The sequence below is a fragment of the Vulpes lagopus genome, chromosome 7 (genome assembly GCF_018345385.1).
Source record: "Vulpes lagopus strain Blue_001 chromosome 7, ASM1834538v1, whole genome shotgun sequence".
In the NCBI taxonomy this organism is placed as follows: Eukaryota; Metazoa; Chordata; class Mammalia; order Carnivora; family Canidae; genus Vulpes; species Vulpes lagopus.
In genome coordinates, this window is record NC_054830.1 from 51,069,837 (window position 1) to 51,088,040 (window position 18,204).

The 18,204-nt window shown below is 41.2% G+C and overlaps 1 protein-coding gene across 13 annotated transcripts in view; it reads left to right on the forward strand.

Moving 5' to 3' along the window:
* Positions 1 to 18,204, forward strand: part of ATG7 (autophagy related 7) — a 234,927-nt gene that overhangs the window by 8,323 nt on the left and 208,400 nt on the right. For all 13 annotated transcript variants that reach the window (XM_041763260.1, XM_041763261.1, XM_041763259.1 and 10 more), the window contains 2 exons: positions 9,291 to 9,463; positions 10,384 to 10,438. In XM_041763260.1, coding sequence (XP_041619194.1) covers positions 9,301 to 9,463; positions 10,384 to 10,438 — 218 coding nt within the window. In that variant the 5' untranslated portion in view covers positions 9,291 to 9,300. The remainder of the gene's footprint in view (positions 1 to 9,290; positions 9,464 to 10,383; positions 10,439 to 18,204) is intronic.

An 18,204-nucleotide genomic window follows, 5' to 3' on the forward strand; every position in this document is an offset into this window, starting at 1 on the left:
CCTCAGAGAAATTGAACACAAAGTGCTCCTAACCCTTAGAACTTGTTCCTCTGCACTTCCCCTTGATGGCCTATAGCAGGATACCATCCGTTCCATTTTAATTAATCTCTGCTGTGAGTGCAATGCTCCTTTGAGGGAGGCAAGGCTTCAATGAGATGTGTTTAAGGCAGAGAAAGTTTTCATAGTGAACATGGGGAAGGCAACCACATTAGTCAGGCTCTGTCAGCTAACGCAGGAGGGATGTGTTGACAAGAAGAACTAACAGCACTACTATGTATTGAGCACTGGCTGTGCCCGGCACTGGGATAGGTACATCATACTCTTTCTCATTTAGCCCTTCCAACGACCTCAGGGCTTGGGTATAATTATCCTTATTTCGGAGATGAGGAAATGAAGGCAGAGGGGATAAAGTTCCCTGCCCAAGGCTCCTCAGCCAATAAGAGGTGGAACTGGAACTTGCATTTGGGTCTATTTGAAGACCAGACTCCCAACTGCTGTCACTTTAGCATCCTTTCTCTGAACCATTAGAAGCTTCCCTGCCCTCCCAAAGCAGATGAACAAAAACCCAACAACACACACATGGACAAATTACAGCAATTTAGTACAGTTTGGCTGGCCTCTTTTTCTGCTATCTCTCCAAGGATCTAGTTTCCCTGAAGACAGGTTTGTTTGATCACTATGATTGTTGTCTATCTTCTACCAATTTACCTTCTTCATTTCCAGAAATCCTACACTGGTGTAATACTTGCTGTGTCCAATCCTATTGGCCCCCCGCTGGAGAAAGACCAGTTGGACAGACTCACCAGGGAGCATTCCTGCTCCAATTAATTATATAAGCAGCAAAGCCAAAACTCTTCTGTCTTCAGCTTCTTTAATAACAAATGTCAGAGAAATTTATGGAAATGATATTTCATTTAGACTTATTTAGAGCAAGAATTTCTTTTCACCAAAGCTAGATTTAAAGAGGTAATCTGTTAAGTATTAAATGAATACAGGAAGTTCTCTGTAGGATCACTGTAGGTCTTTCTTTCTTTCTTTCTTTCTTTCTTTCTTTCTTTCTTTCTTTCTTTCTTTAAGATTTTATTTATTTATTAAAGAAAGACACACAGAGAGACAGACACAGACACAGACACAGGCAGAGGGAGAAGCAGGCTCCATGCAGGAAGCCCAATGTGGGACTAGATCCTGGGACTCCAGGATCACGTCCTGGCCTGAAGGCAGGTGCTAAACTGCTAAGCCACCCAGGAATCCCCAGGACTTTCTGAATATAGGACTTTCTGTTTTACTTTTCTTGTTCAAGTGTAGTATACATATAATAAAATGCACTAATCATAAATCTGTAAGCTCATGGGTTTTTACATAGGTATGTGCACTGTAACCACCGCCCAGCTCAAGTTACATAGAATATTTCCAGCTCCCCAGGAGGCATCTTATTGTCCTTTCTCAGTCACTAGCCCCACCCCATCCTGTGATTACTTTTCTAATTTCTATTATGTTAATTGGTTTTGCCTGTTGAGTATATAATAACATAGGCTAGGTGTGTGCAGGTGTTAAAATTGTCTTCATATTTTATTTTGGAACAGTTTCAGACTTGCAGCCTTACAAGAATAAGACAAAGACTTTCACGTGCCCTTCTCCCAGAGACTCCATCCAGATTCTGTCCCAATAGCATCCTTTATAAAAGCAGAGTATCAACCCAAGATCACATGTTGCCCTCAGTTGTCACGTCTTTCTCTTTTACTCTGGGACAATTTCCTAGTCTTCCCTTGACTTTTAAGACCTTGACACTTTGGAAGATTGTAAGCCCATCTAAGTCATTTTGTAGAAGGTTTTCTAGTTAGGGTTTACCTGACGTTTCCTCTCGATAAGCCCCAAGTTGTGTTTTTAGCCGAGTGCTATAGACGTTTGTGTTTTTCATGGCATTCCATCAGATAGTATTCATGTCTGTTTGTCCCATTGCTGCTGGTGTTAACTTCAGTCCCTACATGAAGATGGAATCTGCCAGATTTTGTTACTGTAGAGTCACTTTTTCTCTCTTTTGATTAATCATTTTTTTGGTGAGACTTTGAGACTGAATGTAGGCTTTTAACTTCTGTAGCCATGGGAATACTTTCAGGAAGAAAGATTGATTCTTTACTGATTTTGTATTTGGTTGAGTAAGGTTTCATTTCAATTGATTTGTACATGCATATCTCTTGCCCACTAAGATCTTAGTCCTAAAATACAGTAATAAGTTTAGAGACCTTCTAAGTCACATGGCCTATTTCCATATGTTCTTCATGATTTCTTACTCTCATCTCCGTATTCCATGGTAATAAGCTTGGAGTTTGTCTTCCCAATTGCAGAAGCCTGGCTTATTTCTTAACTCTTGCTTCTCTTATGATAGGTACCCATAAAAGGTTTCTAGAACTCATCTTAGTAGCATTTGAGAGCCACTCTGCAAGGGAGTATGGTATATTGAGAGGAATATGAGCCAGGATCTGAATCTGTAGAATTTATAATCAGGTTGATGGAAGTAGACAGATCAGCAGAGAGTCAGACAGTAATACTAAATGTAAAGGTAGCTTAGAGACAGGAGTGATTAACCATAGCCAATGGAGCAGAGCAAACATGGAGTAAAGAGAGTGAAAGGCAGCTTTGGGAAGCCTTTCTGGAGCAAATAATCTCCAAGCTGGATTTTGAAAAGTGCCAGTCACAGAGGCAAGGGTGCCTTTTAGACAGGGGGAGCAGTTTTTTCAGAGTTGCCAAGGCAGCACAGCAGTTGTGTTACAGGAGAACCAAGCAGCTTGATGTTTCTTCAGCATCTAGTCAGCGGAGTGGTGGGGCCTCCAGGGTGGCACCAGAAAAGTTGGGAGGCAGTAGTAGCAGGGGTCCTGGAAAAAGTAGGAAGGAAGCCGAGGGTCCTCGAACTACAGCCTGCAGGTTAGATCCTGACCAAGGCCTTTTTGTGTGTGTGTAGTCCATGAGCTAAGGATTGTTTTTACATTTTTTAAGAGTTGTAAAACAGGAGGAGGAACTATGACAGAAACTTTTGGCATGCAGTGTTTAAAATATTTACTATCTGGCCCTTTTCAGAAAAAGCCTGCCAAGCCCTCGTCTCGTCTGATTGCCTGATACAGTAATCCTTTGAACAATATGACTTGGCTAATAATCATCTAATATATGCTCGGACACTTCCACTAATGGAAAATTCATTATCTCTCCAGCCAATCTGTTTCTTATTTGGACAATTCGGGCTATTAGTAATTTTTAAAATCTGCTGTAATTTATCTCATTATAGCATCCATCTATTGGCCTTTTGTGGGGGAAGAGTGCTATTATTGCATGTCAACATTTACTGAGCTCCTAATATATTCTAGACAGTGTGCTGAGTGCTGAAGAAAGATGAGTAAGACATGGTTGTTGCATCAGAGCTCTCTCAGATGTTTCTTGGAATTAAAGCAGCTATGCTGGTAGTTTTTGGTGTGTTTCATTCCCCATCTTGCCATTGGGTTGGGGCTTTTTTCTTTATTTATTTCTGTATTATTCCACATGCACACAATTCATTGAATTTCAAACACTATACAAAGGGAATAGGGCCATACAGTGAAAATAAGTCTCTCCCCACCCTTGTCTCCTGATTCCATAGCTGCTTTCTTGGGAGGCAACCATTGTTACCCATTTCCTGTGGGGATTTGACTTTAAAGAACAGCAGGGGATTTGACTTTACAGACTTAGAAATGGTAAAGAAACTTTTGGTAAATAGTCAGATAGTGGTGTTTTTTGAGCTCCCACTTGGGTAAATTGCTGAGTGTGATTTCATTTTGTTTTCGTAAGACCTGAAATTTGCACCGCCTTTGCGTGGTACACACAGACCCAGAGAGTTTGTATTGCTTAACTACCTACCTGCTACTTCAGTTAAATCTTGACTGGATGTTTTGATTACTGCTAGGCTTTTTGTTCATGACAGCATTGAATCCTCATCAAAGTCTTTCCTCTTTCAGTGGAAGTGACACAATCCCATCTTGTGTAACTTCTGGGTTTCACATCCTGAATATGGTAGAAATAGTTAGAAATAAAGTTGAGGGACGCCTGGGTGCCTCAGCGGTTGAACATCTGCCTTTGACTCAGGGTGTGATCCCCGGGGTCCAGGATCAAGTCCCACATCAGGCTCCTCTGGAGAGCCTGCTTCTCCCTCTGCCTGTGTCTCTGCCTCTGTCTCTCTCTCTCTGTCTCTCATGAATAAATAAATAAAATCTTAAAAAAAAAAAAGTTGAACCACATTTATATTGATGCCCCTGTCAGTTTCCTTCCTTGACTATGTCAGTATGTGGTGTTGAAGTATGATAGAAGTAATCTTTAATGTTCTAAGTTAAGTAAGCAGAGGCCAGAATTCTCACCTTGTGCTGTCTTGGGTTGTATAGGCATGTAATTTTTTAGGAAGCACATGATGTTTGGATCTAGGTTAGTGACACATAAATTACTTTGTACCTATTAACTCACTGCTCCCTCCAGGATTCCATTTTGATCATTGCTTCTTAAATTTTTCCTTCCAGCTTAAGGAAGATAGCAGTGTGACACAGATATATGGGTTCCTAAGTGATACATTTATATTTGAGTATGGTATTTAGATATTTCCAGCAGTGTCCTCATCACATGTTGCTGCTGCTTAGGACCTTTCTGTTTTCTTAGCCTGTCAAGCAGCAGTTCAATGGCTGAATACCAACCATATCCTCTTGTGAAATAGACTCTTGGGTTCTGTTTGAAATTTCTCAAAGATCAAATAAGTCAGAAAATGTTTGAAGGATGTGCCTCTTATGCAGATTACTTTGTTAGTATGCCCATCTGTTATCTCCTTTTTTTAAAAAAAATTTATTTATTTATTTATTTATTGAGAGACAGAGAGAGAGGCAGAGACATAGGCAGAGGGAGAAGCAGGCTCCATGTGGGAAGCCTGACATGGGACTCGATCCCAGGACTCCAGGATCATGCCCTGAGCCGAAGGCAGATGCTCAACCACTGCACCACTCAGGCATCCCCCATCTGTTATCTCCTAAGTGATCTTCCTGATTTACTTTTTCCCAGCTGTTGAAGTGCAGTATAGATGAGAGTTTTCTCTTTTGTCTCGCACTGGTAAAATTCCATGGGGATGACCTTAGCAGGTCATCCAAATGATGATGAGTTACTGTTGACCTTTAAGAGTAAGTTGGGGATGACTAAAGCATGTAGGGGCCTGATGACCCATCACACAGAGGCTTTCAAAGATCCATTTGTACCACTGTATGCTTCTGTGTTGATTTCCTTCCATGTTGGATGATTACTCTGACTGCAGCTTTTTTCTTTTGACTGTTGGAGAGGAAGTTAGTATGTAAATGTTTTTCAAAATGGTTATCTTTTAGTATATATGTGGCTGGTGGGCAATATAAAGGCTCTGAAAAGGGGTGTCTTCCTTCAAGGCAGTACAGCGTAGTAATGACAGTTGGGGCTTTGAAGCTGGTTGACCTGGGTTATAATCTTAGCTCTTCTCCTTTCTGAGTGACTCTGGGAATGTTACTTGATATTTCAGTGCCTCCATTTCTCTTCTGTAAAGTAGGCACCATGCAACCACTTCGGGGTTATCATAAGATAATGTGTAAAATGTTTAGTGCTTGGCACCGAATAAAGATTCACTTAGAATAGTTACTACTAGTACTGCTATTACTTAAAAAGTTATAAAAAGAGTATGATCAAAAAAGCAAGTATGATTCATGATGGTATAAATGATGGTATAAATGCTCTAATGGAAATTTTCTTTTTTATTTTTTTAAAAATATTTTATTTATTCATGAGAGACGGGGGGGGGGCAGAGACAGGCAGAGGGAGAAGTAGGCTCCCCACAAGGACCCCGATGTGGGACTCAGTCCCAAACCCCGAGATCATGCCCTGAGCCGAAGGCAGACGCCCAACCGCTGAGCCAGTCAGGCATCCCTCTAATGGAAATTTTCATCTGTCATCATGGGGAAGGGAACCATGGATGCCCACTGACAGTGGGCATTAGTGAGAGCTTTATAAATAATCTTAATTAGATGAGAAGGAATTTTCCTGGTAGAGATGAGGAGAGGTTTCCTAGGGAAAGGAAAGCAGACTGAGACAATGTGAACACCTTACTCTCTGTGGAGTTAGGTGGTAAGCTTTTGTTTGTTTAAAGAAGGGAGCCCCCGTGAGCAGATCAGTACTGGTGGCAGTGTGACATCTTGTTTGGAGAGTACAGAGACAGAAGGCAGTGACCTCTGAGCATGTTACTGCAGGAGCTGAGGTGTGAGATGGTGGGCCTGACATGTGGCAGCAGGGATGGAGAGGAGGGAAGCCGATTGAACAGGAAGCACAAAATTGTATGAAGAGTGTGGACATATGGAATTGGATCCTTGTCCTCCCCAGTTCACCCCGCTTTCCAACCTGTATGTCCTTCTGTGGACTTCCTACTTCTTTGAACCTCAATTTCTTCCCCTGTAAAATTGGAACCGTCACTTCTTAGGGCTTTCCAGTGGAATACATTCAGGTGCACACTCCTGCAGCAGTGCCCAGTCCTGGGCAGTGCTCAGTAGCTGTTCCCTTCCTCCCATTCTAGAGGCCCATTTAAGGGTGAGCCTCTAGCAATTGCTGACCTCCTGAATGTGAGAGAAGAAGTGAAGATGACTGAGGTTTTGACCTCAGATGTAGGTGATACTATTAAGTATCTAAGGTGATACTATTAAGTAAACTAGGACAAATTGGAAAAGGGATAGAGGGCAGCCTGGGTGGCTCAGCGGTTTAAGTGCCTGCCTTCCGCCCACAGCGTGATCCTGGAGTCCTAGGATCGAGTCCCACATCGGGCTCCCTGCGTGGAGCCTGCTCCTCCCTCTGCCTGTGTCTCTGCTTCTCTCTCTCTCTCTCTCTCTCTGTCTATCATGAATAAATAAATAAAATCATTAAAAAAAAAAAAAGAAACATGTAGGGTCCACTTAACCGTGGATTCTTTAAAAAAAAAAAAAAGGAAAAGGGATAGAATTTAGGGAAAAGAAATGTTCAGATTGGAGTTTGTCAAACTTGAGATGTCTCTGAGAAATCCAAGTCCTGGCTTTAAAACATACTTATACAGCTAACCCTTGAACAACATGGAGGATAGAGGTATAACTTTTGACTCCCTAGAACTTAACTACTAGTAGCCTATTGTTGACCAGAGGCCTTACTGATAACATGAACAGTCAATTAACACATAGCTTCTAGGTTATATGTCTTATATACTGTATTCTTACAATAAAGTAAGCTAGGGAAAGGAAAATATTAAGAAAGTCATAAGGAAAATACATTTATAGTACTGTACCATATTGAAAAAACTCCATGTACAAGTGCACTCATGCAGTTCAAACCTGTGTTGTTCAAGGGTCAACTATATATGTTGGTCAGTTGTATCTGACATACAGATAGAAATTGATGTAGAGAGGTGCCTGGGTGGTTCGGTCAGGTAAGCACCTGCCTTTGGTCAGGTCATGATCTCAGGGTCCTGGGATCGAGCCCCACATTGGGCTCTCTGCTCAGGTGGGAGTCTGCATTTCCCTTTCCTTCTTCCTTGGCTCTCTCTCTCACACACACAAATAAACAAAACCTTAAAAAAAAGAAATTGATGTAGAAAATGAGTAAGTTTGCTTTTGAGAAGCTTACAGACCAAGGAGAGGTCTGACCATGGAATCTTTCAGAAACCAATAGTGGAAAGCATTGTGGAGGAAGAATAGAGGGGAGCGATTGGAGGAGGCTGTTGGGTGTTCTAACCCCATGTTTCTCAACACGAAGGCCCCAGGTCACCTATATGAGGATCTGTTTTCTCTGTTGGGCATTGAAGCCCCGGTGCATGGGATCTATGAGCTTTCCCTGCGCCTGTGGAAATAGGTGTGACCTGGGAAAAGATGAACATTCAGAGAGTACAGAATTCTAAAAAGCTTTTCCAATAACTAAAAGCCAGAAATTATTTATTTAACATGGGACGGGAGTACATTTAAATATGTTTGAAATGATTTGGAGGTGGGGCCTCCAAAACTAAGAGCGGCAGTGGCCTAAAACCATCAAGATAGTATCAAACTTGAATCAGACCTGCCAGTCCAACCTGGAGACTCCTCACCTTCACCCTCCCTTTTCCCCTCCAGCAGGTGGACCCCAGACATTCTCAGTCTTTAATAAGCCCTCACACTGGGAAAAGTTTGAAAACCTTTGGTCAGATGTCTGAAGCATGATTTGAGAGTGCATACTGAGGCAGTGGGAGTTTTAAAGAGCTTCTTCCCTGAGACTTCCTCCAGTTCTGCCCCATACTCATCTCTTTCTGGATTTTTAGCACTTTCATGTAGTGATAACTTTGCATTTTACCATCTAGTTATTATCAGTCGAAAGCTCATTACCTCTTAATTTCAAAATCAAACAAGTTTGGAAAACTGAAAGCTATGTAATAATCTTGGCTCAAAATTCAGACAATAAAAGATTTGAACTGTTGTCATCTAGCATGACTCTTCATCCATTCTGCTGAAGAAATGTTATTGTATCTGGTCATAGGGAAATTAGGGTGGAAAGTGAAGAGACCTCTCCCACTTTTGCTTTTTGGATATACTGGGTTCCTCTAGTATTGTACTTCTCTAGCTGGGGGTGGTATCCCCCTGAGAGTGTGCAGAGACAGGGGAGTTATAGTGTGCACATGCATGATTGCCTGTAGGGTCATATTTATTTGATGATATTGGGGGATGGGGAATGAAATATTAAAATCCGTATAGTAAAGAAAATGCACATTTTCCATGCATTTAAAAGTTAAAATATGTGATATAAAAAAATGCAGGTTAGATGGGCAAAAATTTCTTCATTCTCCTCAGTGGGAGGTGCTCAAGTACTGCTGTCACTCAGAGGTCTGACAGTTGGCTCTGTTGTGTTTCTGGCCAATTGGGCTTGGGTTTTGCACTTGTGAAGTTCTCCAAGACCATACAGGAGGGCAGATATTTATGAGACAGGGATTATGTCAGGGAAGGAATAGCACTTGTGCAGCATCAGACTGACTTGAATGAAAAGGGAAGATGTACAGAGGTAAAGGCCGGAAAGGCCTCAGAGAAAGGGCTTTACTTTACTTAGACAATCAGTTGTGTCATCAGGAGGCGAAACTTGGCAACATAGGCAGATTACTCAGGATGGTTTTCAGTTATGTCTTCAGGTAGCCTGTGTATCTCCCATCACTTTTTGTTTTGATTATGCCTTATTACATATGTTTTTTTCCTCATATTTTGCGCTGTTTTGCTGTGTTCTGTTTTGTTTTTTTTTAGGAGGCATCAAATGATGGCAGCAGCTTTGGGGGATCCCGGGCTCTCCAAATTGCTGTTTGCTCCCTTTAGCAGTGCCTTGGATGTGGGATTCTGGCATGAGTTGACCCAGAGGAAGCTGAATGAGTATCGGCTAGACGAAGCTCCCAAGGATATTAAGGGCTATTACTACAATGGTAGGCAACAGTAAACTCCATCGTCTTTTGTTATGTTCTCTGCCCTCCAGTATAGGGTCAGTTTTCCTTCAGAAAAGGGACACCCTTGTCTTTTATAATTAATACCCTTCACTGGTTTCTATTTTACTTCCCAACTGTCTAATTAATTAATTAATTAATTAATTAATTTTTATTTGAGTATAGTTCACACACAGTGCTATGTTAATTTCAGATTTACAATATAGTGATTTGACACGTTTATATATTATGCTGTGCTCACCACAAGTGTAGCTACCATCTGTCACCATACAATGCTACTACAATAACATTAGTTATATTCTTGAGGCTATACCTTTTATCCCCATTTTACTTCCTGACTTCTAACACAAGTTCATTTTCACTTTTCCTCTGTTGTGGGGAAAAGAAAGTGAGTAGTGAGACTCCAGTTATTAATCCAAAAAATCAATACCTATTGCTTAGAATTGCTGAGGGAGGAGATTGGAAACTCTTTTTCTCTGATGAAATTTTTTTAAAGATATTTATTTATTTATTTATTTATTTATTCATTCATTCATTCATTCATTCATGAGAGACAGAGAGAGAGAGAGAGGCAGAAAGAGAGGGAGAAGCAGGCTTCATGCAGGGAGCCCGATGTGGGACTCGATCCCAGGACTCCAGGATTATGCCCTGGGCTGAAGGCAGACGCTAAACTGCTAAGCCACCCAGGGATCCCCTGATGAATTTTTTTTATATTCTTGATAAATTCCTCAAATTCAGAAAAGCTCTGGCATCTTCCACTAAGTCCCTATTGAATATGGATGACCAGGAATTTGGACAGGGCACTTAGTACTCAAGAAAGAGAACAAAATTATTCACAGATGTTTTAGTTATGAATGCTATTGCTGACTCATAATGGAAAATGTGATAATGCTTCTGTCCAGGTGATTCTGCTGGGCTGCCAGCTCGCTTAACGTTGGAGTTCAGTGCTTTTGACATGTGAGTATTTTTCTGCTTAAAATCTAAAATGTTTGTTTTTTGTGAGGAATGAGCATCCTTAACCTTGCATCTAGATGGGCTGCAGGGAGAACTGGGGGAACCACCAGAAGCAGGGCCATCTCCCCAGTTCTCTTGTAGCCCCCATTGCACAGAGACATGTGCTAAATGCTTAGGACTACTGGATTATTTTTTCAGCAGATAATTATCAGAGCTTATTAGGTGCCAAGTATCTAGATTGATTGAGACTTAGATAATATCCTTTCTGCTTTTGATTTTAGTTAATATTTTGTGATTCCTTATTGGTACTTCTTGACTTACTCCTTCAGTTGCTTATCCATGGGCATCAGTGAACATTTATTAGGCTACTTCTGTATACAAGCCACTGTGTAAGGTATTATACAAAGAAATATGACATATACCCCCAAAAAGTTGTTAGTCTTTTTTCTTATTGGGGGCCATAGGGAGTGCTGGAGAGAAGAGAGATATTTATTGACTTGATTATATGGGTGTTTGCACATATGTAATCCTTTCAGACCTGCCAGATGTGACTTTTCTTTTTTTCCAGACAAAGAAACCATGGGTCAGAAGGTAAAATGGCTTGCCCAAGGTCATAGGTGGCTAAATTTAGGAAGCAGAGATGAGAGAAAAGTGAAATCTATTTCCCAGGTTGTAGTCTGAGTAGCTGGGGGCATTTTGTTATCTTCCACAGAAATAGACCAGGAGGGGGATTTGATTTTCAGGAGGATGTACACTTTGTTTAAAACATATTGAGTTTGAGATGGCATCATCTGGCAGAAATGTCCAAGAGGCACTGGAGTCAAGGAGGAAGGGTCATCCATGTAGAGGAGATCATGAGGCTATCATATAAGAAGAACAAAGGGCCAGAACAGTGAATGAATCTGATGAGGGAGTGCAAGAAGGAAGATACAGAACTCTCAAAGGAGATGAGAATTGTCAGAGAGGAAGAAGAACCAGAAAAGTGTTACAGAAACCAAAGATGGATGCTTTCAGGAAGGAAAGAGTTGATCAACATGTGAGAAGCAGAAAGGTCAGTGTTCAGTGCAAGGGCCATTGGATTTGTTGATTAGGCTGTTTGTAGTTCCAAACTGAATTCCACATGGGAGGGTGAAGCTGAAACCATATTGAGGGGCTATACAACAATTAATGGTTGAAGAATTGAAGGCTTCAGGGTAGTCAGTGTTTTTTGCTTTCTCCACATTAGCAGTGTCAAGATGTAGGCTATGAGAAAAGCCAAGCGGTCTTTGTAAGGACTGCCTGGCTTTTGAAAGTAGCAATAGTCAAAGGTTAGGGTATTGCAAGTAAAGTATCCCTAGAATATATTTTTTATTTTTATTTTATTTATTTGTTTTTGGCTTTTTTAAGTTTTTATTTTAATTCCAGTTAGTTAATACAAGGTATTATATTAGTTTCAGGTGTATAATATAGGAATTGAACAGTTACACACCTTACCCGGTGCTTATCATGACATCGTACTCCCTAATCCCCATCACCCATTTAACCCATCTCTTCATCCTCTTCCGTTTTGCCATCCATCCATTTGTTCTCTATAATTAAGAGTCTGTTTCTTGGTTTCTCTCTCTCTCTCTCTCTCTCATCCCCTTTGCTCATTTGTTTCTTAATTTCTTAAGTAAGTGATATCATATGTATTTGAGTTATTTCACTCTCTGGTTCCATCCATGTTGTTGCAAATGGCAAGATTTCATTCTTTTTTCGGGCTGAATAACATTCCATTGTATGTATCTACCGCATCCTCTTTATCCATTCATCAGTTGGTGGACATTTGGGCTGCTTCCATAATTTGACAGTTGTAAATAATTCTGCTGTAAGCATAGGGGTGCATACATCCCTTTGAATTAGTGTTATTGTCTTTTTTGGGTAAGTAGCCAGTAATGCAGTTACTGGATCATACAGTACTATATCTTTAATTTTTTGAAGAGGCTCCATAGTGTTTTCCACAGTGTCTGTACCAGTTTGCATTCTTACCAGCAGTGCATGAGGATTCCTTTTTTCCCATATCCTTGCCACCACGTGTTGTTTCTTGTGCTGTTGATTTTAGGCATAGAATATATTTTTAAAATCTCTCAAAAGTCAACACATTTGATTCCTCTCTCTCAAATTGCAAAACTTAACTGTATAACATAAATCCAAGCTGATACTAGTCCTTTCCCCTATCAAATCCCACGTAAATCAGGGATTTGATATGCTGAAATAAATAATATGCCACACTTTGAGAGGAAAGAATGGCTTAGGAAAAATAAACAAAACATGGTCCTGTTAAAAAATATATTAGTCTTTATATCTTTAAAAGGTATGTGTTGGTGTTTCTTGTTCTCTTCAGACCTTTCTTGCTCTGTAATAAATTCTTTGTGATTGCTTGTCAAAACAAATCCAATCCTGATAATCTCTCTCTTGTTTTGGTAGAGATTAATTTACCTTTGAAGCAATTATAAGATAATAAGGAAAATAACCCACAGTGTACAATCATTAAATTATCTGAAGATGTTCAAGGGGGCATATCAACAGTGTAGTTTTAGTGTGATCTGAAGAATCTAACATTAATTGCCAGTTAGACTTGCTCTCATCTTTATTTTGGAATTAGACTGAAGGGTTATATTTTTTAATAGATTTTAATAATTTTATTCTTTGGAACAATTAATTATAGGAAAAAGCAATTCACAGAAGTTAGGTTTTGATCTTATTACAAAATCCAAACATCTTAAACTTGAACAATCCAGAAATTTTAGTTGATGAAGGTAAGAAAATCTGATTGGACAGCTATGACTTTCACATGAATGACTCAATTTGACTAGTCCCATCTTTTCATTGTGCTGTTAAATACCCGCAGTATACAAGGGTGTGTGCTGGGTTGTTGGGGAGATGGGCAGGAATGAAGCATGCCCTAGTGGTGGAGCTGGAGCTGGCCGACCTGATATCTGTAGTGGGTTAACTCTGTTACCTAGAGTAAGTGCTTTTAGTTTCCTCATCTTCAGTTTCCTCATCTCTGGCACTTGGCTTCTGACATTCCTTTTGGTTTTACAAGTCTGTGATTTTCTGAATCTGTCTTAGGATGATTGGTGCTTTTGGTCTGAGTGTTTGTGTCCCTGCCAAAATTCATATGTTGAAAACCCTGTGCCCACAGTGATGGTATCAGGAGGTGGGGTCTTTGGGAGGGAGTTAGGTAATGAGACACAGGCCTTATAAGTGGGACCAGTGCCTTAACAGACCCCCAGAGATGGATACACATCATCTACCACTCGAGGACATAGTGAGAAGTGTGTAGTCTGTGACTGGAAGAGGGCCTTCACCAGAACCTGACCATGCTGGAACCTTGATCTTGGATTTCCAGCCTCTAGAACTATGAGAAATAAATCATAAGCCACCTGGTCTGTGATGTTTTGTTATAGTAGCCCAAAAAGGCTAAGAGAGCTAGGGAGTTTAATGTAAGTGCTTGGAGCTCCACAGAAGAAAGGAGTTCTTCATATCCAAATTATTTTCATTATTATTCTTTCTTTGTTTTATTGCTGTACATCTGCATGGGTTTGTAGGGAAATTGTTTATAAATCTGTTCATCAGATGTTGAATGCCTCTTATGTGCAGGATGTGTAGGTGGTAGGAATGCAAAGACTTAGGAAACACAGAGCTCTGGATAGAGGTAGAAGATAAGTATTTGCATTGTAGTATGTTCTGTGCTGTAATAAAAGTGAAGGTGTAATAGTTATTTCAGAAATACTTATTGATTGCTTCCTCTGTGTTTTGACAATAGGATGTGCTAGGCACTGGTCGTGCAGAGAGGAATAAGATACAGCTGAAGAGCTAAGAGTCCTAGTACTCATTTATAGATGCCAAGAGTATCTCAGCTTTTCATAGCATCAGGTAAATCCCTTATCCTCTGAGTCCCTGGAAGCCTAATGGGTGTCTGCCAGCAGTTAGCACTATAAGGTCCTGTTCTCCACATCACATTAGGTGAATTAGCAGTCAAGTAGTATTTCATTAGTCATCAGCCATCTTGCACTGGAGAGAGCTGTCTTAGGGTAGGGTGTACTGCCAAACCAGACCCCAAAATGTAATGATCCAAATACAGAGGAGGGGATCCCTGGGTGGCGCCGCGGTTTCACGCCTGCCTTTGGCCCAGGGCGCGATCCTGGAGACCCGGGATCGAGTCCCACGTCGGGCTCCCGGTGCATGGAGCCTGCTTCTCCCTCTGCCTATGTCTCTGCCTCTCTCTCTCTCTCTCTCTCTCTGTGACTATCATAAATAAATAAAAATTAAAAAAATTCAAATACAGAGGAGGTTTATTTCTTGCCCATTTAATAGTCTAGGACTGGGATTCAGTGTTCTTCCCTCTATGTTTCCATCATTCTGGAGGGCTTGTCTGTGTGTGCTGCTTAAAACTGAACTGAATCGTTAGGGGGCACCTGGCTGACTCAGTCAGTGGAGAATGTGACTCTTGAACTGAGCGGTGGGCGTTCAAGCCCCATGTTGAGCATAGAGCCTACTTAAAAAAAAAGTATCTTAAATTCTGCATATGAGTGAAATCATGTGGTATTTAAACAGAACAGATGAACATAGGGGGAGGGAAGGAAAAATAAAATAACAGAGAGGGAGACAAACCACGAGAAGACTCCTACCTAGAGGAAACAAACTGAGGGTTGCTGGAGGGGAGGTGTATGGGGGAATGGAGTAACTGGGTGGTAGGCATTAAGGAGGGCACTTAATGTGATGAACACTGTGTGTTATATGCAAGTGACTAATCACTAAATTCTACCCAAAAACTAATACTGTACTATATGTTAACTAATTTGATTTTAAATAAAATCTTGAAAGAAAGAGAAAAAACAAGTAAAAAAACCCACCAGCAACCTGAATTGTCACTTTTTACCTTGCAAAGCAGAGACATGTGTCACTTAGGTTCCATTGGGGAGAGCGTGGGCCTTCACCTGTGTTGCAAGGAAGACTGGGAAGCATGGTGCCCCACTACAAGCAGCATATATGTACTTTATTTCTGCTTAAGAAGGGAAGAATAGATTTCAGTGAAAAATCTCTGCATAAATGTGAAACTGACCCATTAAAACAAAAGTTTTCCTTTCTATGGGCTTCTTTCCCTTTAGGAACATTTATCTTTGCAGTCAGAAGAAATATTCTCTTTTCTAAGCCTCAAGTTGGACTTAATTAGAGAAATAGAAGGCATAACCATTGCCCTCAAAAAACTTTAAAAAATAGTTAAGGGGGATCCCTGGGTGGCCCAGCAGTTTAGCGCCTGCCTTCGGCCCGGGGCGTGAGCCTGGAGTCCCGGGATCGAGTCCCACATCAGGCTCCCTACATGGAGCCTGCTTCTCCCTCTGCCTGTGTCTCTGCCTCTCTCTGTGTGTGTGTATCTCTTATGAATAAATAAATAAAATCTTAAAAAATAAAAAAATAAAAAATAGTTAAGGAAATGAGACTCATATGCAAAATCATCTGGGCAGGACACAGGCTCTCTTAATCTCTGCTATCTTGTTAGCCCCTAACACAGATCTGACATGTACTAGTTGCTCAAATAACTGTTGAAATCAATTACAAGCAGTCTAAATGCATGGTTGTCTAAAACGGGATGTGGTGTGGTTGGTGGGAAAGACAGCAGTGGAGTCTGTTAGCGGATATTGCAAAACAGATTCTCAAATTATTACAGCAAGCAGGAGATAATGGCACATGCCCCCAGACTGAGTGTGACTTCTAGGTTCCCAGAGTTCCTCATGGGCATGCAGAGCTGTGCATGTGGAGCAGAGATTCAAAAACTACCTCTGCTTTCTTCTGAGGGATTTATTCTGTCCTGGCCACTACCCTGCCTGTTTTGAGGGTTCTGGCTACATGCCTGCCTTTGGCCAGATGTGAATAACAGGTGCTAACCAGCTTCAGTACTTTCCTTAGTAAGTCCTGGGAGACTGAATGAAGTGAAAGCCAAGTTTCTAGAGCTAGCATCCTCAAGCAGGCCCAGCCTTGTGGCCTTTCTTTTTTTTTTTTTTTTTTTCCTTGTGGCCTTTCTAAGATCAGTCCTTTACCTGGTTAGTCTGCACAGCATTGTGAGTTTGCTGCTGGCTTTCGTATATGGGGAAGATTTCTAATTCTGATCTTTTAACAGTGTTATTGAGATATAATTTACATATAAAACTGACCACTTTCAAATGTATAATGCAGCAGTTTTTAGTGTATTCACAAGGTTTTGCAGCTGCCACCACTAATTCTAGAACATTTTCATCACTCCAGAAAGCAAGCCTATACCTGTTAGCAGTTACTCTACATTCTTCCCTTCTCCCACCGCCCACCCACCCCCCCCAGGCCTAGTAACTTCTAACCTAGAAAGTCTACTTTCTACCTTATGGATTTGCCTATTCAGGGCATTTAATATCAATGGAATTTGTAAGAAACTAATAAGTGTCTAGGACCAGGATGTATACTAAATTGTGTTGTATCCAAGTCCAGGGCTCTTTCTACTCTTCTTCTGAGCCATCTATGTGAAACAAGTGAACTTGAACCTGGAGAGCTTGGCAGAATGGCTTTTCCTCCCCCATCACTTTTTAAATTCGTTTCCTTGGCTACCTTCCCTGGTGGGACTTTACTCCTGAAAAAGTCTTCTCCTTTGAAGCTTCACCTTGTCCTCACTGATTAACCTGCATGAGCACTATGTTCTAGGAGCCTGACCAGTGTGCTGGCAGTTGCTTGACTTTTCATGATGACACTTTGGTACTGCATTCACACACCTGGGACACTCCAGCACGTAGGAAAAAGGGTACCTTCTTCTTGTGCCTGTATCAGAATTAGATCAGAGCTTTGTTCTTTCTGTTTCAGCAGTAATTCATAAAGCCAAGTCTGAATGTCGGGGGCCTAGTATACCAACCACTGTGCTGCTTTCCTCCTCCCTCTCCGCTGAGTCTTGCCCTTTTGTGATTTCTCTTTCTCTTCAAAACTGTTTTTTGATGTCCTCCCACGTGGATGAAAAATATTTTATTGGAGTAGAGTTGTGAGAAACAACATATGATTTGCTGACTTGTCCGCCTCCAAGGGAAAGCTCTGGCCATTGAAAGGTACTTTTTCCCTAGGACTTGGCATCTGAGCCCTGCAGGTAGCATTTGCCACAGCCTTTGCCACCCATCACACCTCTCCACACCTGTTCTAGGTTTCCATCTTTTCTCCTCGCAGCCCCTGTGAATCCAATTTTACACAGACTCCAAGAGATATGAGGTCTTTGAAACTGTACAATCAATAAAAATGCATTCTTTCTGCAGCAATTGTAATTGACAACAATATTAGGCTACTAATGAAATGGGTATTTTCATTTAGCATCTGTAACCTCTGAAACACAAATTAATCATTTCAGGGAAGAGGCCAGATGTTTCCACATCTGAGTTTGTATTCAGAATTAACTCATCTTCTGCTCCCCTGATTTTGATTACTCTGTATCATGTCACATGATAGATTGGCAGGTAGCCCAGGTATGACATTATCTGGGTGACTCAGACAATCACTAGGAGTTTGCTCTGCAGTGGCTCTGTGTGGAGCCTGTTTGGGTGGGGTGAGGTCTGGAGACATGTTCCCTGCCCTCAGGGAGCTTACTGTCCTCTAGTTGAGTGTGTATGATGGTCAGTCTTCAAGACACATTAAAATGTGGTGCTTGGGATGCCTGGATGACACAGTCGGTTTAGCGGTTATGCCTCTGCCTTCAGCTCAGGTCTTGACCCCTAGGGTCCTGGAATTGAGCCCTGCATTGA